Raw genomic sequence first — 23031 nt, forward strand, 5'->3', positions numbered from 1 at the left:
GTTTTGTGCTGTGTGTTGGAATAGTGGGTGATAGGCCAGGGAGGTTAGTGGGGATGGGGATAGTTTGCCTATTTTCACCTTCCGTGCTTTAAATGTGGACTGTGTGAACCTGCTCTGGCTTGCTTTTTAATCTTTTCTTGCCACCTTCTTTGAGTCAGGAATTTGTGAGGGTTCCCTCTGTGACTCTAGTTCCCTGTCAGGCTTTCTGCAGTGGCTGCTTTGGGAAGCACATCTGCCCTTCCTCTTTAGCAGGAAGTGCCTGTGTGTTTAGGAGAGAGATCCCAAAAACAGAAGTCCTGATCCAAAAACAGAACTGAAAATTAAAAAGTGGTGTATGGCCCAGCCCACCACGGCATGAGCCCTGCAAGGTGTGGGGCTGCAGGGTAAAGAACTTAAGGAAAGCCTGGCTGCTGGTTGACGGCAAAGGCCTTTCCAGTTATGCACCCTAATTTCAAGCGGACAAACAGATCCCTGTTGGAGGACTGCAGGCAGGACCAGAGGGCTCTGATGACTTGTGATTCTGGTACTGAGGGGCATACTGCCTCCAACGATGGAGGGAAACACAAAGATCTCAGCTAATAGCGCCAGAGAGCCTTATCTTCCATGGAATTGTTCATTCCTGTCTCTGTGCTCCCTGTCTGGAGAATGTACTTGGTCCCTCAGGGTCTTTACAATTCAGCCATATACAGGCTGGCCCACCCATTAAGCAAGGCAAGGCAACCGCCTCAGGTGGCAGGATCCACAGGGGCAGCAGATCTTGGTCTTTATTCTCCCCTTGTTCCCAATGTAGACCTTCACTCGTTCCTTCTTCCTTGGAGGGGTGTGTGTGCTATTTTATGGTTCACGTCAGGTGCCAAAATGTCTTGCACCAGCCCTGAGCCAATGTGTTTTGCAGATGTTGTGCCTGATCCTTTGCTGTTGCTTAGAGTTGAGCGCGCGCGCGCGCACACGCACACACGCATTTACTTATGAGTTTGGAATTTGTGCTTTGGTATTAAGAAATGGGATAAAAATGCTTTTGGTAAACATGTGGGGTGGAAGGGGTGATGCTATGAATGAGAAGTGCTTCACATTGAAACTTTATTAACAGCAACAATAATTGGACTTTGGAGTCGCATTGCACAGGAGGCTGTTAGTCCTGTTTTAATGATTCAGTGGTGGGCAGGGGGGGTCGGAGTTGCCATCTTTCCCCTGCCCCACTTTGATGGGGCTTTCGGTGCCTCAAACAGCTGTATAGCAGGAAGAAGTTCTGCAGGTCAAGCTTTCCAGAGGCATGCAAATGAATCCTGGGGGAAACTGCATCTCTCGTTTTATTTGCCTGCTGCCTAACAGTTGCACAGGAGATGTGCCAAAAAATAAAATAAAAGGTGGCAACCATCTCCCATTAGCTTGTGTGTATGCCTAGGGCTTGCCAATCAGAAGGTCGGTGGTTCGAACCCCTGTGACGGGGTGAGCTCCCATTGCTCGGTCCCAGTTCCTGCCAACCTAGCAGTTTAAAAGCATGTCAAAGTGCAAGTAGATAAATAGGTACCGCTCTGGCGGGAAGATAAATGGTGTTTCCGTGCACTGCTCTGGTTTGCCAGAAGTGGCTTAGTCATGCTGGCCACATGACCCAGAAAAACTGTCTGCAGAGAGGACAAATGCTGGCTCCCTCGGCCTGTAAAGTGGGATGAGTGCCGCAACCCTAGTTGTTTGTGACTGGACTTAACGGTCAGGGGTCCTTTACCTTTTTTTTTTTTTGCATTAATACGCATCCAATGTAGGAGAAAACGGTCTGCGGACACAGGGTGCAACAGAGTTATTGGACGATAAGGTAAAGGTAAAGGGACCCCTGACTATTAGGTCCAGTCGCGGACGACTCTGGGGTTGTGGCGCTCATCTTGCTCTATAGGCCGAGGGAGCCAGCATACAGCTTCCAGGTCATGTGGCCAGCATGACTAAGCCGCTTCTGGCGAACCAGAGCAGAGCACGGAAACGCCGTTTACCTTCCCACCGGAGCAATACCTATTTATCTATTTGCACTTTGACATGCTTTCGAACTGCTAGGTGGGCAGGAGCAGGGACCGAGCAACGGGCGCTCACCCCATCGCGGGGATTCGAACCGTCGACCTTCTGGTCGCTAGCAATTACGGAGGCGCAGGCGGTCATTGGAGGGAAAATATTGATTGACGTGGCAGGGGCGGTGCCAATCCGTGGGTCAGTAGACGGAGGTTGAGGTGAGAAGCAGGACGGTGACTTTAGCGCTAAGCGGAGTATCGGAAGTGGGACTTGGAGGAGGAGGGCGGGGCGGTTTTGCGGCAGGGTTGGGATTGGTTCCTGGACGGACTCGGGACTGGACGAACTCGGGAGCGCGGGCTTGCGATTGGGTGGGGGGGCAGGCCTCAGAGGGAGCTCGCGCGGCGATTGGGCGAGGGCTCGGCACACGGGAGGGCGGCGCTTGCGTTGAGGGAGGACCTCCCGCGACTGGACAGAGCGGGGAGGGCCGGGCCTCCAGTTGGACGAAGCCGGCTGCGAAGGCGGGGCTTCGGCGTTCCCGCCCGTGTGGGTGGCTTCGCTTTGTGCGATAAGGGGCCCGGCCAGGGTAGGGTAGGGTAGGGTGGGCTGGGCGTCGGGTGGGAGGAGTTGCCGCTGATGCTGGAAGGCGCCGCGGCAGGTAAAGGAGGATCTCTTTTTGAAAAAAAGAAGCCCCGCTCCTGTTGTAAGTGAAGGAATAGGCGCGCGGGGGGGGGGGGGAGGTGCGCGTCCCACAGAGTAGCCTGGGAGGCGAGTGACCGGCTGGCCCCGATCCCTGTCGGCGGCGGGAGTGTGTGTGGAAATAGTGTTAGCCTTGAAACTGACCGCTCCTCCCGGAATGTGGCCAGATGGCCCCGGCGGTGGCCCGTTTATTCCCATAAGTCTCCTTGAGGCGATCCGCTGGCGAGCTCCCTCAGGCTCAAGGGTGTGTGTGGTGTGCGTGTAAAATAAATAATAATAATAATAATAATGCTATTACTGTTGTTAAGCCAGGCGTTTGCGGGTAGGGGGCGGGCGGCACATGCTAGCGAGGGATTCGAGCGCCCCTCCCCCTGCTCCGCCAAGGTGGATTTAATTACTTAACACTCAGTCATTCTGCGGCGGACCCTGCCTTTCTTACTCCACGGGAAGGTTGAAGCGGTGTATCTCTCCTTTTATCTCCGCCTCTCTCCCTCCCCCTCCCCGCGCTGCTATCCAAATTCTGCCCTAACAGCAGCCCTGCGAGGTAGGCTGGGCTGAAAGAAAGGGCTCTCTCACCCGTGGCTCGAGTAGCCCCAGCAAATAAGGTGAGCGATTTGGACCCCGAAGTCCTTGTTTTGGATGCTTAGCTGCTGCACTGCACTGATGGGTGTATGTAGTGTGTGTGTGTGTGTGTGTGTGTGTGTATATATATATATATATATATAACATGGCTGTTGATATGTTAAATTGCCCTCTGCCAGCTGGTGCTCCTAAAGGAGCATAGGAATCTACCTTGTGGCGAGTCAGACCATTGGTCTATCTGGTTCTGTTTTGCTTATCGTTATTAATTCAATTTGTATACTGCCCTTCATCCGAAAATCCTAGGGCAATTCGCAACACAGAAATACAAAATGAGAGCACCAGAAAACATAATAAGATAAAAACAAACCAATGCCCCCCTCCCACAAACACATTTAATCAGCCTAATGCCTGCTTGGCACTGACTGGCAGCTGCTGGTCACAGCTATGTTCCTTTCCTCCCAGGGAAGGGACAAATTGAGAGGGGGGAAACAAATTGGCTTGCTTGGGCCTGAGAGGCAGTCTCGCCCTTCTGAAAGTCCCCTTTCAGTCAGTGCTAAAAACCCCATGGCAGAATAGGTTGCCTGCAAGCATGGAGGGAGGGCAGGCTGCAAAGGATTGTAGGTGGCTAACTGAGGCTGGAGTTAAAAGAGCTTCTCTGTAAGAGAGGCCAGTGGCAGCCAGTAGGTATGACAGTTGGTTCTACAGGTTCGACTAGCGGAGATCAGCTTTTCCTGTGTTTGGAAGTAGCACCCAATGACAGTGAGCTGAAGGAGCTGCTTTGGGGGCCACTGTGCCCATGAATAGCCTTTGCATTGTAAGGAGCAGTGCCTCCTTTGTCTTGTGCCAGCTCAAGCTGTATAGGCAACAGGTGTCTCCTTTTCTTGGAGAGCTTAGTCCTTGCAATTGGGATTAGTGTGTGGCCTGCGTCCAAGTGTGTGGGTGGTGTAGCCGGTGGCCTGCCTTGGTGTATGTGCTTGGTGCAAATTTGTTGTGAATTGTGGGACTTGGTAGTGTTTGAATGGTGGTTGTGCTATTCCCAAAGAGAATTTGTTACACAGTCCGCAGTCTTTCCCTTCCAAAACCAGTGGCTATTCAATACCTGTGATAAATATTTGGTTTTGAAGCTCAAGAACTGACTAGGAGTAGGGACCCATTTACAGTATTTTGGGCAGAGCTGTGGTTGTTGGTTACTTGTCTTTAATCACATCCTTGCTAAAAGATTCAGGGATGCAAAGGCTGGTTGCAGTATCATTAATTATATAGTATTTCACTGACCAAAGCCAGCCACTTTCAGTTTGGAGTAAGTGGCTAGGGAGAAGGAGCTGCTGATCACAAAGAGAGATGGCCATATGAACACTGAACTTGTGCTTGAGAAGGATAAACCTCACACTGAATGCAACAACATTTTAAAGGTAGGAGGTTCTGTATTTAATCCCCTCACAAAGTAGTAGCGGGTGGGGTGAGAGCAATCAGAACTAGCTGTATTAGACTGAGTAGCAGCTGCTAAGGTGAGTAATCCAGAGATTCTCCAGAGAAAAACCTGAACAACTGGGATTTGCTGTTTCTGAGCTTTGCATGTTGCTGACCTCTAGCTGCACTTAGTTAAGGAACTTAAATAGTGCACAGCAAAAGGTGTTGCCTGACATGGCCTCACCTATTTTGTCACAGGTGTCTTCCTGTTTTATGCATTATTTTCTCTAGAAAGGTTGTCTGTACACTAACATGGTCATGGATATTTTCTGATCCTGTTCTATTCCACTACATTCCTCCTTAAAGAGGGTGTGGAAGAAATTCTACAAGTGCAGCAGGCATACCTGGTACAGTGAGGGGGGGGGGAGTATTTGATCCCTTGCTAAATTTGCCCATTTGCCATCTGATGAAGAAATGACCAGTCCATAATTTTAATGGTAGGTTTATTGTAGCTGTGAGAGAGAGAATAACAATAGGAAAAACTCCAGAAACACAGAAGACAAAAGTCAGAGATTGATGTGCATTATAATGAGTGAAATAAGTATTTGATCCCTTTGCAAAAGATGACTTAGTACTTGGTGGCAAAACCCTTGTTGGCAATTACAGAGGTCAGACGTTTCTTGGAGGTGGCCACAGGTTTGCACACATCTCAGGAGGTATTTTGTCCCACTCCTCTTTGCAGATCCTCTCCAAGTCAGTAAAATTTTGAAGCTGATGTGTAGCTACTCGAACCTTCAGCTCCCTCCCCAGATTTTGGATGGTATTAAGGTCTGGAGACTGGCTAGGCCACTCCAGGACCTTAATGTGCTTCTTCTTGAAAAAAACAACTCCTTTGTTGCCTTGGCCGTGTGTTTTGGGTCATTGTCATGCTGGAATACCCATCCTCGACCCATTTTCAATGCCCTGGCTGAGGGAAGGAGGTGCTCACCCAAGATTTCACGATACATGGTCCCTTTGATGTGGTGAAGGTTTCCTGTCCCCTTAGCAAAAAACACCCACAAAGCATAATATGTCCCCCTCCATGTTTGACGGTGGGGGTGGTGTTCTTGGAGTTGTAGGCAGCATTCCTCCTCCTCCAAACATGGCGAGTTGAGTTGAGTTAATGCCAAAGAGCTCGATTTTGGTCTCATCTGACCACAACACTTTCACCCAGTTCTCCTCTGGGTATTCAGATGTGTGTGCATTGGCAAACTGCAGATGGGCCTGTACATGTGCTGTCTTGAGCAAGGGGACCTTGCGGGCTCTGCAAGATCTCAGTCCTTCACAGCGTAGTGTGTTACCAACTGTTTTCATTGTGACTATGGTCCCAGCTGCCCTGAGGTCATTGACAAGTTCCCCCCGTGTAGTTCTGGGCTGCTTCATCACTGTTCTCATGATCATTGCAACTCCACAATATGAAATCTTGCATGGAGCCCCAGACTGAGGAAGGTTGACAGTTATTTTGTATTTCTTCCATTTGCGAATTATTGCACCAACTGCTGTCACCTTCTCACCAAGCTGCTTGGCAATAGTCTTGTAGCCCAGTCCAGCCTTGTGTAGGTCTACAATCTTGTCCCTGACATCCTTGGATAGCTCTTTGGTCTTGGGCATGGTGGCTACTTTGGAATCTGCTGGATTGATTGCTTCTGTCAATAGGTGTCTTTTGTACAGGTACTGTAATGAGCTGGGATTATAGGTAAGACCCCTCCCTTACAGCAGGTGCTTCTAATCTCAGCTCATTACATACAGTGTAGATACCAGGTACCCTGACATCTGGCTGGTTGATAGGGGATCAAATACTTATTTCACTCATTATAATGCACATCAATCTGACTTTTGACTTCCAGGTTTCTGGGGCTTTCCCTGTTGTTATTCTGTCTCTCACAGCTACAATAACCTACCATTAAAATTATGGCTTGGTCATTTCTTCGTCAGAGGGCAAAAGGGCAAATTTAGCAAGGGATCAAATACTTTCCCCCCTCACTGTAAGAGAGAGAGAAAAACTGAACAGGGAAGAGCTGTCAATTACAGCCATCACTTGCTTCTGTGTAGTGACTAGTTCATGATGTGTGTTGCCTGTCAGTGCAGAAAGGGAAGTTAGTTTGTACACTTGTATTTCAGGTTTCATTTGCAAAGTGAGATTTAGTAAAGTACCGGTAACCTGAGCCACAATGTGGGTTGGGTGCTCATATTCAGCAAAAATGGAGCTGGAGATTTACAGCAGCTGCTAGCTAAATGTTAGAAATGCTATTTGGCTTTGAAGTGTTTGGCCTTACTGAACTGTATAATATGTTTAAATGACAGCTCCATTAGTATCCAGACTCAGTGTGAAAAGGAGCTTTGTTATTTTTAATGTCATGCTGAAGAGTATAGCACCAGAGACCTGAGAAAAGCCAGTAGCATATGAAGGGCTTTTAGGTATGCAAACATTTTGCTGTTCAGGGCCTTCTTAAGCTATGTTGCTCCCAGCATTGAGTTTTTGGGCTAGTGGGAACCTGTCTAAAACCAAAAAGACACTGTGGTGGCCATGAATGTAAGAGACAGACTTCTGAGCTTGTTGAATTCTTCATTACTTTAGGGCAGATGGGCTTTGTGGCTGAGGGCCAACCAACTGGGTGGTTAAATCAAAAGTTCTAAGATGGCAACTAAAAAAAACCCAATTTTAGCATAGATCTGAATGTCTCCTGCAGTTACATGATACTGCATTTCTAAGGCAGTTTAACATGCACATGTGTTAGCACTCAACTTATAAATAAGAGGAACCCTCAAGCAGGGAATGGCATTACTGTGGGTAGAGCAGAAAATAATGGGATTGTAAGATAGCAGTGGAACTTCATGTACATTGGCAGTGTGTGAAGACTGGGCAATGGAATATTTGGAATGCAGTGGAACACATTGAAGTAGTGGAGATATGAACTGACCCATAAGCTGTGTTCAGCCTTTAAAATACCAATGCCCGTATTTGTTAGACTTTGAAGGATGTGATCATGCAATAAAAGAAAACGCAAAACCCCTTACTGTCAGAACCTGTAGTTTTTCTAGTTTTTCTAGTTCTGGTTTCTTTTCCCTGCTACAAGACTGCATGAAGCAGTGCCTTTCAGTCTCAATGATGGTATACTTACTGTGAAAAGCAAAACAAAAGTTCTCACTTGCTCCCTGAGCATATAACCAGAGCAATTAGTGTAGAAGGAACATCCTGATACCTCTGTAGGACTATCTGTTCTGCTAGATATGGCTAGCAAATCCCAAGTGAAAATAATTTTAAGTGGATAGTTTTTAGTCTAAACCTTCTCAAACAAAATGGGCAGGATACAAATATGTTTTCTAACATAAGAAGCAGGCATTACCTTGGGATTGCAATCCCTCCCTCGGTGTAGTGATCCTAATGGCACTGCACATAAGATATGGCATCAAGCTACTTTGAGGATTACTGATCAGGAATAGACACTGTAGATAATCAGCATGATCTCTGTCTTTCTGGATCTTGTACAGTATGGCTAAAACTGTCATAAGGATAGTATTTTCTTAATCTTTTAATTATTGAAACTTGCAGTTATTTTAGGGGAAAGAATCATTTATTCTTTGCTGCTGTCTTACAATACAGTGTGAGCCTGATAGGCTAACAGTTCTGTCTTTAGAAAAAGCAGTCTGTATAATTTTGTCACAGTGGGCAATTCATTTCAAGCATTGATGATGAAATGGTATGCTGGAGGTAGGAGGTTTTCAATCTGCTCGCTTCTCAGGCTTGCATTTGTGGCAATTCTGCTGTGTGCAACCTGCAGCTAAAATGCTGTCAGCTGCAGAAAGGAAGAGATTAACTTTCCCAGTCAAAATGCACCTCACTGTCAACTTGAGCTGAGTGAGTAAACTACTGTGGTTAGTGTGGGATGATGTATTCCTGGCTCTCACAAAAATCTTCATGCAGCTTGATGCTCAGCCTAATACTGAAGCTTTGCAGCCAGTTAGAGGTTAATATAGCAACTGCTTCTCTTACTAGCTGGGTTTACCATAGAAACAAATCCTGTAGGAGAGTGGGGGTTGGGTTTACAGCAAACACAAAACCATCGTGTCAAAAACTAAGGCTCATTGTGCAAGTGTGGGGGTTGATATGTGGACAGTAGCCCCATTGATTCCAAGTCCAATAGCACTGGGGAACCTGAGGCTTTGAAGACCTTGGAATAAACATGACACCCAGGTTCTTGAACTCATTTTAAACTTTCAGAAGCATTTAGCATGTTTTTGTCCATGGATAGAAGATACCAGCGCTGGGCTACTTTTTATTTCCCTGAAAGCATTTGATAAGATTTAAATTTGCCTTTTGTTGAAAAAGGGTGCAATGCAAGTTTTCTGCCCTCTCTTGCCCAAGGCTCACTGCTGTTTGGAAGGTTTATGATCTCTTTTGCTGAAGTTCCAGCACCTGCATTTTTTTCATTTGAGAGGCTTCTACCTTGTTCACAGCCCAAAGTTATTGAGGCAACTTACAAAATGTTTAAAATACAATACAGTAAAACAGACAAGAGTTGCTAGGGAGAATTAAAGGTGTATACCGCTACTAGTTTCTCCTTGCCTGTTTGAATCTCTGGATTTCAGTATCTCTCTGAAGAAATAATCCCAGTGCAGAAATTACTGCATACTCAGTCAGTTGTTAGCTCCTCACAGACCAAGTCTTTCACATCATGCTGCTGCTATTTCTCAGATGCAAGAGGCAGCAGGGGAGTAAATGTGTTTACAAGCTTCATTCCAATCCTCAAGGTGCCTCAGGATCTTAGCAGCTTGTACAGAATGTGAACTTGATTTTGTAGCTGTTGAGGCAATAGGAAAATGAAGGTGCACACTAATTCTGCTAAGGAACAAATTCTTGCTATTACCGGTATGTCCTGATATGTAAAACCACAGAATTCAAAGAGGGTGCACTTTCTTTCTCCCATGACTGTACATCACAATAAACAACTTTTTTCCGCTGTGCTGACTTCTTTGCTCTGAAGGCAGCCCGGTTTAGGAAAGTTTTTAATGTTTGACGGACTACTGTATTTTAATATTTTGTTGGAAGCCGCCCAGAGTGGCTGGGGTAACCCAGCCAGATGGGTGGGGTATAAATAATAACTTATTATTATATTGGGGTATTAATATTGGGAATGTTTGTATGAAATGTATAATATATCTTATAGCAGGGGTCGGCATGGCTTACCTGGCATGGGCCAGATCACTCACCACGTAGATCCTCCATGGGCCGGACCGACACAGCACGATGCTGGAAATTGCGTCTGCGCATGTCTGTGGCACCGGAAATCACTTCTGCGCATGCCCAGATGCCGAAAATTGCGTCTGTGCAGAAGCGATTTTTGGTGTCTGGGCATGCACAGAAGTGATTTCCAGAGCCGTGGAAGAGAGTTGCAACGCGCTGCGCCGGTTTAGCACAGTGTGCGGGAACTTGCTGAGCTGGAGGCTTGGTTTGGGGGCGGCTCATGGGCCAGTTAAGCGACCCTCATGGGCCGCTTCCAGCCCATGGGCCTTAGGTTGCTGACCTCTGCCTTATAGCTTTGCAGTGGTATAAGTCACAACTATCAAACTTTTAGAAGACATCTGAAGGCAACTCTGTTTAGGGGAGTTTTTAATGTTTGATGTTTTATTATGTTTTTAATATTCTGTTGGGAGCCACCCAGATTGCCTGGGGAAACCCTGCCAGATGGGCGGGGTATAAATAATAATAAATTATTATTATTACAAAAAGGGAATTGTGACTTTCACCGGGTATAAGGTAGGGGTGTGTTGGATGTGGGTCTACACTCACACTGCAAAATTCCTAATCCTTTAAACCCTTAACAATTACTAAATCAAAATGATTCTTGATGGTATTACCTGTTGACTAACATGCTACAGCCAAAGGTATAGATAAGTGCAGGCTACTCACCATATATCAAGCTTCATCCACCACCACCCCAATGGAAACAAGGCTCTCACTACAGTATTACCTGTGTAGCTGACAGCTCCTTCTAACTAGAGATTGATTCCTTTCTGGCTTTTGAGGCTGACCTGTCTTCTTTATTTATGTATCTGGTATTTCATTTCACTGTGTTCTCTAATCCTTGCTCTTGGATTCAGTAGGATTGAGTTGGTTTTGCCCCTTTTTCCTGCTTGCCCTGTTTCCTGCTACTAGATTCTGTGAAGCTTTGAGAACAGGCACTGTTCTGTGCCTCAGGGCCTGGAAGTAAAGCACCTGCCAAACTGCAGAGCCTGAAGACTGGTTATTTACCTCCAAATTTCTGTTTAACCATTCTGAATAGAAAAGGACCTTGGGGCCCTTGCTGAGTCTTTGTGGAAGCTGCTTTTAAGCTTCTGTGACTCTAAAAAGCTTACGGTAGTTGTCAGTTGCTAGCATGTATCAATGGGCCCAAGAGTTCCTCCTGGCTCATACACTCTTACTACTGTACCTGAAGGTTAATAGCCATGTCTGCCCAATTTTATGTGACACTTTTAAGGATATTGCTTGACCCCTAAATTGGACCTACTACTAGTAAGTGACGTGTTTGGTAGAAAGAATCTCTGGGAGCTGCTGTGTTACCAGTAAGAGGCTTATGCTAAACTTGCCTGTGGTTAATGTTAAACCTACTTCCTCCCCCACCCTTCTCTTGGCTATTTCTGCTGAGTACAGGTGGTATTTTCTGTAGCAGGAATTATTCATGTGCCAGTTCGGAAGGAGAGTGGTCAGTCTTAGCTTGGGTTTATGAATAGATAAACTAGGTAGCAATGGAATTGTCATTCAGGGACTGTTTTTCTGAACATGAACAAGGTAGCATATTTACACCCCTGCTGAACTCATTAGCCTGTTCTAGTCCCTGCTAGATATCAGGGTAGTTCCAAGTGGAAAATCTGTCCCATCTTAGCCCAGGTTAAAAGGATTTTCAAAACTTCATTTACTGTTCTGCTTGTTTCAGACCCAGCTGTATTCCACAGTTGCTAGGGCAGGAGTGGAACCTATGGCTGTCTAGATATTGGATTAAAACTCCTGTCATTCCTGACCATTGAGCATGCTCACTGGGCTCACTGGGCTGCTGGGAGTCCATCAGTATCTGGAGGCTCTGCATCTTGGCTAGGGTAACATTAGCCTGAAGTGGGTAATCAAGTTGGGATAACACACATGCCACTTCTCTAGTGTACAGCCATTATCATCATTTTCTCTTCACTTATTGAAAGGTCCACTAACCAGTTCTATTAGATTCTGTAGTGCAGAATCCTACATGGTCTGCTGAAAAGGCCTTTGATAACGTCTCCTGGCTGTTTATGATAAAACTGTTAGAAAGGATGGGGTTTGTAGAAATAATTATAAAAGGTATAAAATCAATCTATAATTAGCAGATGGCCAATATAATTAGAAACAATATCATATCAGAAAAAATGTATGATATATAAAGGGTTGAGGCAAGGTTGCCCAATGTCCCCACTGTTATTTATATTAATATTAGAAGTACTGGCTCAAAATATAAGGATTAATAATAAAATTCATGGAATAGCAGTGGGCCAGCATAATTACAAATTAATAGCATTCACAGATGACATTGTATGATGTATTAACCTTAGAACAACCAAGAGTGAGCATATTGGAGGTGATAAGTAGATTTTGAAAATCGGCTGGCTTTAAACTAAATGAAGGGTAAACCAAGATGCTGGTAAAATAATATGGATAATCAAAAAAAAAAAAAGACATCAAATCGGAATGTGGGTGGAAAATAGAGAAAATAATAAAATATCTGGGGATTTGGTTAACAACAAATAACTATAATATCTATCAAGACAACTACGTAAAAGCTTGGAAATAAATAAAGAGAAATTTGGAAATATGGGAGAGAATGAAGCTATCACTGCTAGGCAGAGTTTCTGTCATCAAAATGAATGTCCTTCCAAAAATGCTATTTCTATTTCAAAATGTCCCAATCATAAATAATATTCAACGCTTCAAAAAAGGGGCAGAAAAATTATTATGGTTCATATGGCAAGGAAAGAGGCCCAAAGTGAAATATAAAATTATGATTGATGCAAAAGAAAGAGGGTTTTGTTGAAAAATACAAAATTGTTAAACTTAGAAGGACATATACAGTTTGGGTGGGATGCCTGCCTATGGTATGGAAAAGTGAAAATATATAAAACTTTTACAAATCACGTAATTAAAAAAAAACCTATTTAGAGTACAGTCGTACCTTGGTTGCCAAATGTCTTGGAACTCGTATGTTTTGGAACTCGTATGTTTCGGCTCCCGAATGATCAAAAACTGGGAGTGTTCCGGTTTTCAAACAATTTTCAGAAGCCGAATGTCCGGTGCGGCTTCCAGTTGGCTTCATGACACTCCTGCAGCTGATCAGAAGCTGTGTCTTGGTTTTCAAACAGTACCAGAAGTCAAACGGACTCCCGGAATGCATTCTGTTCGAGAACGAAGGTACAGCTGTATGGGGAAAGTATAAAAACTTACTAGAAAAAAAACACACCACTGTGGATATCCCCAGTGGAAGCTATGACCAGGAAAAGAACAAATAGGGATAAGCAGTGGTTAATTTACAGTGAAATTTTATACTTTACAGGACAGTAACCAAAACTGAGAAATCTTAAGGAATTAAGAAATCTGATTACGGATTGGCTGCAGGTACACCAGATTACTGAATTGTTTAAGACTGATAGAAAAAATGGCTTTGCAGAACAGACGTCTCAGTTTACCAAAGACATATTAGATACAAATATAAAAGTATTATAAAAAATGTACAAACTGCTGTTGGAGTGGGAAACTAAAGAGGAATTTTTGAAATCAAGCATGATTAAGTAGGCACAAGATGTGGGTCACAATATTGATTATGAATTATGGGGAAAGTTGTGGAAAATAAATATTAATATTATGCCTTGTTATGCAATAAAAGAAAGTATGATGAAAATGACCGACTGATGGTATTTTAACACCCACCAGATTGGCGAAAATGTCAAAAAAAGCAAAAGGTATATGTTGAAAGTGTAAAAAAAGGGGGGGAAAGAAAGTGTAATGAAATTGAGGGATCTTTTATTCACACATAGTGGTCCTGTAAAATCATTAAGGTATATTGGGAAACTATATATAACTAGCTGACCCGGCCACGCGTTGTTGTGGCTTATTGTGTGAAAGTTGGAAACGCGTTTCTTGTGTTTGTAAGCGTACACCCTGACGTGTGGTTTCACGTTGACCTAGTGTTTCCTCGGTACACATTTGAGTCATTATTTGTCTTTGTTGTTCATTTCATGATGAACGTTGTTCCCGAGTTTGTTTTGTAATTACACGTTGTGTTGTTTTTGTTGCGCGAGTACGATGACCTATGTTTCGGGTATTAAAGGAGATTGATGAAGCTGAGAAAGGAGAAGGAAAGTTAAAAAAAAAAGACATGGAAAAATGGCAAAGAGGGCAATATATTTTTCTTGCATAATATCACAATTTTACCTGTAAAAGGTGTGGTATCTGTACAATGTAAGTAATTCAAGATGGCGCCCAGCACTCTCCCTCAGGCTTCCTTGCTGCTGGCATCTTATCTCTTTGCAGAGCATCTCCCTCCTACTCAGCCCCGGCCCCACCTGGCCCCTCAGCCCCGCGCCTTAGACCTACTCCCCACGTGCCTCGTGCCACCCCACCACCTCTTCCCTTCTTGGAAGGTGATCTGCGGCCGCCTAGGCCCCGGAGTAGGGCCTCATGGCCCACTCGTACAGGACGGAGGCCGGGGCCGCGGGCTACTTGCGGCCTTCTTGGGGGCTGTACATTGGCGGGCGTCGAAGCCTGGTCCCGCGCGGGGTAAGGGGCCAGCTGGGGTCTGTCCTGTGGTGCTTACCTGGCGGGGTGGCGGCCTCTGCGTGGCCTCTATGCACATAGCTGGACCGATCTCCGTGGTAGAGCCGTAGTCAGCGTGCGGCGAAGCCAGGTCCCGCGCTGGGTAAGGGACTTATTATGCTTTGGGGGTGTTTTCTGCTAAGGGGACAGGACACCTTCACTGCATCGAAGGGACGATGGACGGGACCATGTACTGTATCGTCAAATCTTGGGTGAGCACCACCTTCCCTCAGCCAAGACACTGAAAATGGGTCAAGGATGGGTATTCCAGCATGACAGTGACCCAAAACACATGGCCAAGGCAACAAAGGAGTTGTTTTTTTCAAGAAGAAGCACATTAAGGTCCTGGAGTGGCCTAGCCAGTCTCCAGACCTTAATCCCATCCAAAATCTGTGGAGGGAGCTGAAGGTTCGAGTAGCTACACATCAGCATCAAAATCTTGCTGATTTGGAGAGGATCTGCAAAGAGGAGTGGGACAAAACACCTCCTGAGATGTGTGCAAACCTGGTGGCCACCTACAAGAAACGTCTGACCTCTGTAATTGCCAACAAGGGTTTTGCCACCAAGTACTAAGTCATCTTTTGCAAAGGGATCACAAACTTATTTCACTCATTATAATGCACATCAATCTCTGACTTTTGTCTTCTGGGTTTCTGGGGGTTTTCCTCCTGTTGTTCTGTCTCTTATAGCTACAATAAACCTATTATTAAAATTATGGACTGGTCATTTCTTCATCAGAGGGCAAATGGGCAAATTTAGCAGGGAATCAAATACCTCCCCCCCTCACTGTATGTATATATATTTCAATTCAGATTTTAGAATCTCAGTGTTGCAGAATTCAAGCCAACAAATTTCCCATCCAAATCTCTCCAGATAAATGGATTAATTTATTTTGCTCCCTATCTCAGATCATCACACCTTAGTGCCTGTTCAATTCCTTTACCCCTAATTCATTTCCCAATAGATCCTTCTTGCCATCAGGATTGAGTCCCTTCCCTTCCAGGTAGTCATCTTGACATAATTTATTTCCTCCAAAATAATATCTTACCTGTGACACTTAAAAGATTTTGGGACCTGATCCCCTATGCAACCAGCAGTACCACTTGTTTTGTGAATCTATGGACCAGGAGCACCATTCAGACTAGAAAAAGTGTATGTCAACAAGTGCTATTTGTTACCTTACGCAGAGTGTGGCTCACTTGCTTTGCATTTGCTGTCCCTTCTTTCTTCCCCTTCCTTAGGGCTGCTTTACAGGCTAAATTTTAGTGGGTATATCCTGCAGACCCACACTGTGTTCTTGCTGAAGCTGTAATGGTTTGAACTGGATATTAGGGTTTTTCTTCCTGTCACCTGACCACCTGTTACTTTACTGCAGCCAAACATTCCAAGAATGCTACTGTGTCAGCTTATTATAGTTTCATTTTGTAGCAAGGACTGCTTGCCCCCTAGCCTTGCATCAGTAGGTGGCAAATCTGTCACCATATCAAAGTTTCTGTCTTTGGCCACCTTCTATAGCAGCAGGTATCTCCAAATGCTAATGCAGTAGTCGTCAGTTGCAAAGGCTGCTACCTAATAGTGTTGGACTAAGATCAGAGGGACCAGGTTCAAATCAGCCATGCAGCTGATTAGGCAGTGTTGGGGTCAGTATTGTACCTCACGGTGTGGTTCGCATTCTAAATGGAGAATTTATGCTGCCCTGAGCTGCTTGGGGGAAAGGCGATATAGAAATATTATAAAATAATTCATTGTTTTGAAACAACATGCCTTATTTTGAAACAACATGCATACCTATCAAACTTGTTTATGATTTAAAAATATTTGGCAATATTTGACTAGTCAGTTGAGCAAATCTATTATTTGACCACTCAGATGGCCACCCAGTGGTTATAGACATTTTTTTTTCTACACATAGCACCAGTGTTCAGCATTTTTCCAGGCACATTTTGCACTTGGCTATCAGTCACTTGCAACCAAGTGAAGCTGCCCAAGCACCAGGCTGGTGCCTGACATCTCTGCCATCTGGAGGTACATGCCTGGGGTTCCTTGGCCTCAGGATGGATAAAAATCGATGATTTTTTTATTTAAAACGGATTTTTTTAATTTAAATCAGATTTTTTTGATTTAAATCAGATTTTTTAAAAAATAAAATGCTTTTTGGGGAAAATATATTACCATCCAAAGGTTATTCAATCATGAAATAAAGATTAGTTTTTTAATTATGTAGAATAAGGCTGTATATGTTTAATTTTTGGGTAAATAAATTCCATTCACAATGTCATTTATGCTCTTCCAGAGGTTTTTGTAAGATTATTGGGCAGATTCTCTGCCTACAAGATATGATCACAGATGCTTGGTTTACTTTTGCAGTTCTCAAAACTGAATTTGACTCAGCAGAGATCACATGCCTCTTCTTCACAGTAAAAATGTTATAACATGAACAGGGTTGAGAAAAAGACCTTAATCCTATTGTTCTACAAACCTATGAATACAGACTCAGCCCCTTCAGTGTTAAGTTTCAAGAAGTTCAGTGAACAGAATAAGAACAATATTTTTCTGATTGTTTGGAGTGGAATGGATCTAATCTATCTACATTGTTATTATTAAGGTAATGATTATTTTTCTCCTTCCTAAGTACAACAGAAAAGTTGTCCAAATATGAATGATTAACCTATTAAACTGGGGATAAAAAAACTAATATGAAAAGTTGTTATTCTAAAAATCTTCATCTACTTGCATATTAAAGTTATCCAGCAAGAATTAGTCTTTATGTAGAAAACTGTGATTTAAATCAAGCCTTACTGACTAGTGATTTAAATCGTGATTTAAATCAGTTTGATTTAAATCAAATCCACCCTGTTGGATCTTGACTGTTTTTGCACTCTAGCAACACATCCTGTGGAATAGAATTTTATATACAATTAGAATGAATTTCAGGAACCAAAAAGTCTTGTTGAAAAATAGCACTTTTGAGCCAGCTGGCTCAAAAATGGCAATTAGGTATTCTGTTATGGCAACTGTAACCACATTTGGCCCCTAGCTTATATATGAGTTTTCAATACTGTACTGTATAGCACATACTGTAAGCATATGTGGAAGTTACAGTTGCAAGTTGTATTGTCTCCACAGAAATGTTTGTGGTGCACAAATATTCACAGTTGGTGGTGATTACTGTGAGTTCCATGGAATGTCCCACATTGTCCCAGCAAACAGCCAGAAGTTCCTATTTTGGTGCTTGCATAGCTGTAGATAATAATATTTTAGCCAAAAAACAACATAAGACAGAGAGATGGATTAGGAAACAGCTGATCTAGATTGGTCAGAGGTATGCAACCAAGTTTGCAGTTTGGGAAGTTCTACAATTTGTGCTATTCCTGGAGGATGCAAGTGGCATCACCACACTTAGGAGTGCCTTTTTCTTGTTTGGCCTCTACACACCATATGTTTTCTCAAAGCTACTTTGATGTTTTGAAAGCAGGAAGTGGAGGTTTCTTTGTGGATGCAGCTAGTTCTAGGTTGCTCGTAGACTGCTTGGGAAGATGCACTTCTGTAATCAGAATAATTTGGATTATTTTTTTTTTGGTGTGAAGCACAAATAAGATGATAGTTTGAATCTCTTTTGACCTTCATATTTAAGAAAATGTTAATGATACATTTCAAGCAATATTTAGAAGAGAACTTTTAAGTGATTTATGTTGATTTTTATCTGTATTTTATTGATGCTTTTATTTTTGTATTGTATAGAAAACTTGCAACTTACGTGTGTTTAACATATGCGCTTTCAATTATGCAGTTGAGGGTGGACGATTGAAATTGCACAATTAAATGCACGGAAGGCATAGAGCTTAAAAGCTCTTTTTCCACAAGATTTTCCTGGTGCAGAAAGAGTCTTGACTTACTGGGCTTTGGGAGGTTTTCACAGAGGCTCTAGGAGGCTCTCCTGAGAACTCAGACAGCCCGACAAGATGTTGTGAGAGCCTGCCAGAGCCCGGTAAACAAGGCGAACAATTCAAAACTCTCTGCCTTGCTTGGGGGATAAGACCCATTTGACATGCCAGTTCAAGAAAGTAAGATTGCTTGCTCAGGGGTGGTTCCAAGATGTATGTATGTTTGCTTTTTAACTATATGTGATTTTGACTTTATGCGCTATCCCTGGAACATGACCTAAGTGCAAGATGTGTGTCAACAGTATTACAGTTTGAATTCTGTGGAGTGCATATTGTAATATAATAAAATACAATTTAAAAACAAAAACAGCAGTAAAAAAATGCAGTAAAAAAATACAGCACACAGCACATTAGAATTGTTACAACAGGCAGAAAAATCATTACATTTTCTGCTAAGGCCACCAACAATTATCAGTTGGTCCATGGGGGGGGGGGAGTTGGGAAACCACTGGTTTAGATAATCCATAGAACCACTGCCAGAGTTAGAAAGCTTTTATTTTTTTTAAAAAAAAATAGTCAAAATTCTTAGGCTTTTGTCTGTGCCAGATTGCCAATTCTGTGAAATTCCATGCACAAGAATTGTGGAAGCTGAATGGTCTAGTTTATATGCTGTTGGAGAATGACTGTGCCTCCCAGGAGCAGTGGGAAGCTGTCTCCTACTTCAGGCAGGGTAAGCTGTATAAAATAGGAATATATACAGCTTTCAGGTTCTGCACATCTTCTAAAGGAGTATTTATTCTGCTAAATTAGCCCACTCTGAAGAAAACCCCTCACAATCTCTATTCAGCCCCATACCAAAGTTCCCTGTATGCTGAGTGTGCACCTGCTGCTGCTGCTACTACTACAGTGGTGCCCCGCTAGACGGAAATAATTCATTCTGCAAATATTTTCGTCTAGCGGTTTTTTCGTCTAGCGAAGCGGCAATGCAAACAGCGGTTTTCGCTAGACGAAAAAAAAATTGTCTTGCGAGGCAGCCCCATAGACAAATTCGTCTTGCAGGGCAGCCTTCCGCTAGACGAATGCCTTTGTCTAGTGAGGCATTCGTCTAGCGGGGCACCACTGTACTTAACTTTTATTTAGCAACTATATATCCTAGGTACTTACATAGAACATAATTATTTTTCCTAGAAAAAGAGAATGCAGCGTTGAATTCAGAGGGCAAAATCAAAGGCCCACCTCTTTTGAATACCTTGCTTAACTGTAATACATTGCTATAACCTGTTTTTTAGGGTGGACTAAATAAAAAAGGTGAGCAGGGTACATTAAATCTATATAATATTGATAGCATCACCTATGTACTATGTGCATATTGATGATTAAGAACATATGAAGAGCCTTCTGGAACAAGGTTTCATCCAGACTGTTTCCAACAGTCACCAGGTGTTTCTGAGAAAGCTCTTTACCAGAGCATGAGTGCAGCTGCCCTTCTCCTACTGGTGTTCAGACACTTGCTGCCTCTGAAAATGGAGGTGCTATGAACCAGCTAATCTTTGGCCATCAGTACTTTCTGTAGCTGTGAATTCCAGAAGTTAATTATGTATTGTATGAAAATACAATACATAATTACAGCCTGTACTGAACTTGCTGTCAGTCATTTTTTATTGGGTGACTGAGTTCTAGTATTGTGAGAGGAAGATAAAACTCAATGTTCTCTTCATACCATCCACAATGTTTTAAATTGTCATGTGCCACCTTAATTGTAAAGCTCCAAATCCATTATCCTTTCCTCATTTGGTGTTCCATCCCCTCAATCACTTTAGTTGCCCTTTTCAGCTGTGCAGTGTTGTTTTTGAGCACACAAATACAATTGTACCATGAATCTGTTACTCAGTTGCTCAGCATTCATTGAAGGTTGGTCACTGTAAGCTGTCTCTCTAGCACATCTATATGTATTTTGCACTATTGAGCAGGAATGCCATGATCCGACTTACACAATCTGCAGCTCTCTTGGCCTAGATCTCAGTTGGCCCTTGATAGCTAATGTGAACTGTCTTCACAATGTGCATTTTGGAGCTTCTTTCTGGTCCCTTGCATATGAAATATATATTGTGGTTAATTGAATGAGGACACAAGGTGAACAAAGGTGTTGTATGCCTGTTCCCTCCCTGGGTTCATCAGCATAATTTTTCTTGCAGAGTACAGCCGTTTTGAGTCTAAGATTCATGACCTCAGAGAACAGATGATGAACAGCAGCATGAGTTCAGGATCTGGCTCTCTTCGGACAAGTGAAAAGCGGTCTCTCTATGTCCGGTAAGTAAAGTTGCCACCCTTTCTCATAGATGAATACATATTGGTCCTCCTGGACGTTTCTTTGAGTGTGCTGTACTAGTAGAAGGTCTGTCTAATTTTTTTGGAAGTCACTTTTTCCCAGGAAAAGGAGGTATCTTGTGAAGTCACTTGCTGAGGATGCTTAGCTTTGTTCTTTTAGACATCAAATATGTTATGGCATGTGTTGTCTTTTCATTGGTAGCAGTACCTTTCGTGGCTCAAGCACACTCAGCAGTGGCTTGGCTGTGCTGGGAGAGTTTGCTACATGCCTTGAGTGTCATCCTTTAGGCCAAGACACTGTGCAGCTAAAGTGAATATAGCCTTTGTCACCTCTCTGTGACAGCATGCTATGTTAGTCTGTATTTCCCGTGTGTGTCCTCTGTGTGTTGCAGTGGTGGACCTTGGGCTTTAAAATTTCAATGGTGCCCTGTGTGACACCAAAATCTGGTGCCACCCCTTAGCTTCTCACCCTCTGTTGTTGTCATTGTTATGGTGCCATCTTGGCTCAGTGCCTAGTGCGAACGAACCACTCCCCTAAATCCACCTCTGTATCTTGCTATCTATAGAAAGAAAAGGAGTTGGATTGCTATTGCCTTCTGGAAGGGAAGCCATTTTTAGATGAGAAAATTATTACTATTAGGCAGGCAGCTTAAAAAAATAGGCAGGTAATTTTAACACATAATTTATTTTGTATGTTTGTTTTAAAACTGCTTGTTTTATTTATATTTAGGTCAGCTTGTTTTTAATGGTTTTTTATATTTATAATGAATATTCTATTTGAACAGGTTTTTTGTTGATTAAGTGATGTGTAAATCTTGTTAAATAAAATACTGTACAAAGTTGCTGAGGTCTGCAGGCTACCTATGATATACCCTATGTGTGCAGTCTTCTGTGACTTGTCCGCTGCCACTTCTCTGTTTGGCACAGGATAACTGCTTTGAGCAGCTAATTGGACAGAACAGCTAGGTAGGGACAAGATGAGCCTGTAGCAGCAGAGCTATTCCTTTGTTTCTTTTCTCTTTGCTTGCTGACACTATGCCTGTAAGAGGCTAACAACTCAGGAATACTTGTTGGGCACAAGGATTTCAGAGCCTTGGGTCTTCCCTAACTTTGGGGGAGATACCAAACTTAAGCAATCTGATCTAGTTATGTAAAGTACAAGCTAGTTTTGTAGCTGAGAGTTGTTGGCTCATCAAAGTACATGGATGGGCTCAACTGGTTTGTTGCTCATTGCTGCTGATGGATATGTCTTGTGGAGCTCCCCACCTTCATAGATACTTTCAGCTCACATAGTTTGCCTTTTCAAAGATAGATTGCCTGTGCTGTAAGGGCTTCTTATTAACTGTTAAGCTAGCTTGTGTAACATTCTTGATCGCTCCTGTGATTGAGACAGCATTCTGCAAGTCCTTTTGCACTTGGGCTAACGTGCCCAACCCTTCCGGGTGGGGTAGTTTCGAGCAGGTTTTAACTGAAACTGTTGGAATGGTCTGTCATGCTGCAGGTAGTGGTAATTACTATGCTTGTTGAAAAATTGTGTTGGGTTGCAAGACAGTCTCTGCCTAGGTGTCTTACCCTGGACAGCAAATAAATCCCTAAGTCCAACATGGGCACTCCTTTCGGGAGAATGCTAAAGGTACTCGAAGCAGACCACAGCAGGTAGGAACCTGCCTTTCAAAGAATACAGTATAACAGAAAGTGCCCCCTTTAGTGGGGGGAAAGTGGAATTCTGAAAATGGCAGCACCCTAAAGATTGTTAAAGTCCTAGGACAGGGTTGCAAAGAACTTTGGAGCATCCAGCTTGGCAGAATAAATAGTCAGTTCCACCACTTTTGGAGAACACAAATAGAAGTTGCGCACTTTGAAAGCCACAGATTTTCAGCTGTTAGAGAAACTCACAGATACTTGAAATCCAGTGCTTCAGAGCAGCATCTTGGTTATCCTCTTTGAATTAGAGCTGTATTGCCCGTGGCAGAGTCAACAAGCTGCTAATGCACAGATTGTTTCTCAGCAGTTTATAAAACATAAAAATCAATTGTACAACATTCTTAAGATACAGAATAATTAAATATATACATAATTCAGTGTCAGTAGCTGGAGCCTATTTGATGGACTTGCTAAACCATTTCAGCCATGTGCTTCTGTGGAAAGCCCTCTGACAGCGCTTTGCTTGAATGCTGTGTGTAGTGCTCAATGGAGGCACTTTGCAAACTGTTGCTTGGCTATGGCACTTCCTTCTTCCAAGTGGGCTAGCTAACACTCTGA

At 43.3% G+C, this 23031-nt stretch overlaps 1 protein-coding gene across 11 annotated transcripts in view; it reads left to right on the forward strand.

Annotated features, from left to right (window-relative positions):
* Positions 1–23031, forward strand: part of DLG3 (discs large MAGUK scaffold protein 3) — a 116345-nt gene that overhangs the window by 82089 nt on the left and 11225 nt on the right. For 9 of the 11 annotated variants that reach the window (XM_033138156.1, XM_033138152.1, XM_033138155.1 and 6 more), the window contains one exon: positions 20637–20751. In XM_033138156.1, coding sequence (XP_032994047.1) covers positions 20637–20751 — 115 coding nt within the window. Of the gene's footprint in view, positions 1–2610; positions 2699–3241; positions 3300–20636; positions 20752–23031 lie in introns of those variants that run through there. The other 2 variants (XM_033138158.1, XM_033138159.1) reach the window with 2 other exon arrangements.

This window comes from Lacerta agilis, chromosome Z (genome assembly GCF_009819535.1).
Source record: "Lacerta agilis isolate rLacAgi1 chromosome Z, rLacAgi1.pri, whole genome shotgun sequence".
Lineage (NCBI taxonomy): Eukaryota > Metazoa > Chordata > Lepidosauria > Squamata > Lacertidae > Lacerta > Lacerta agilis.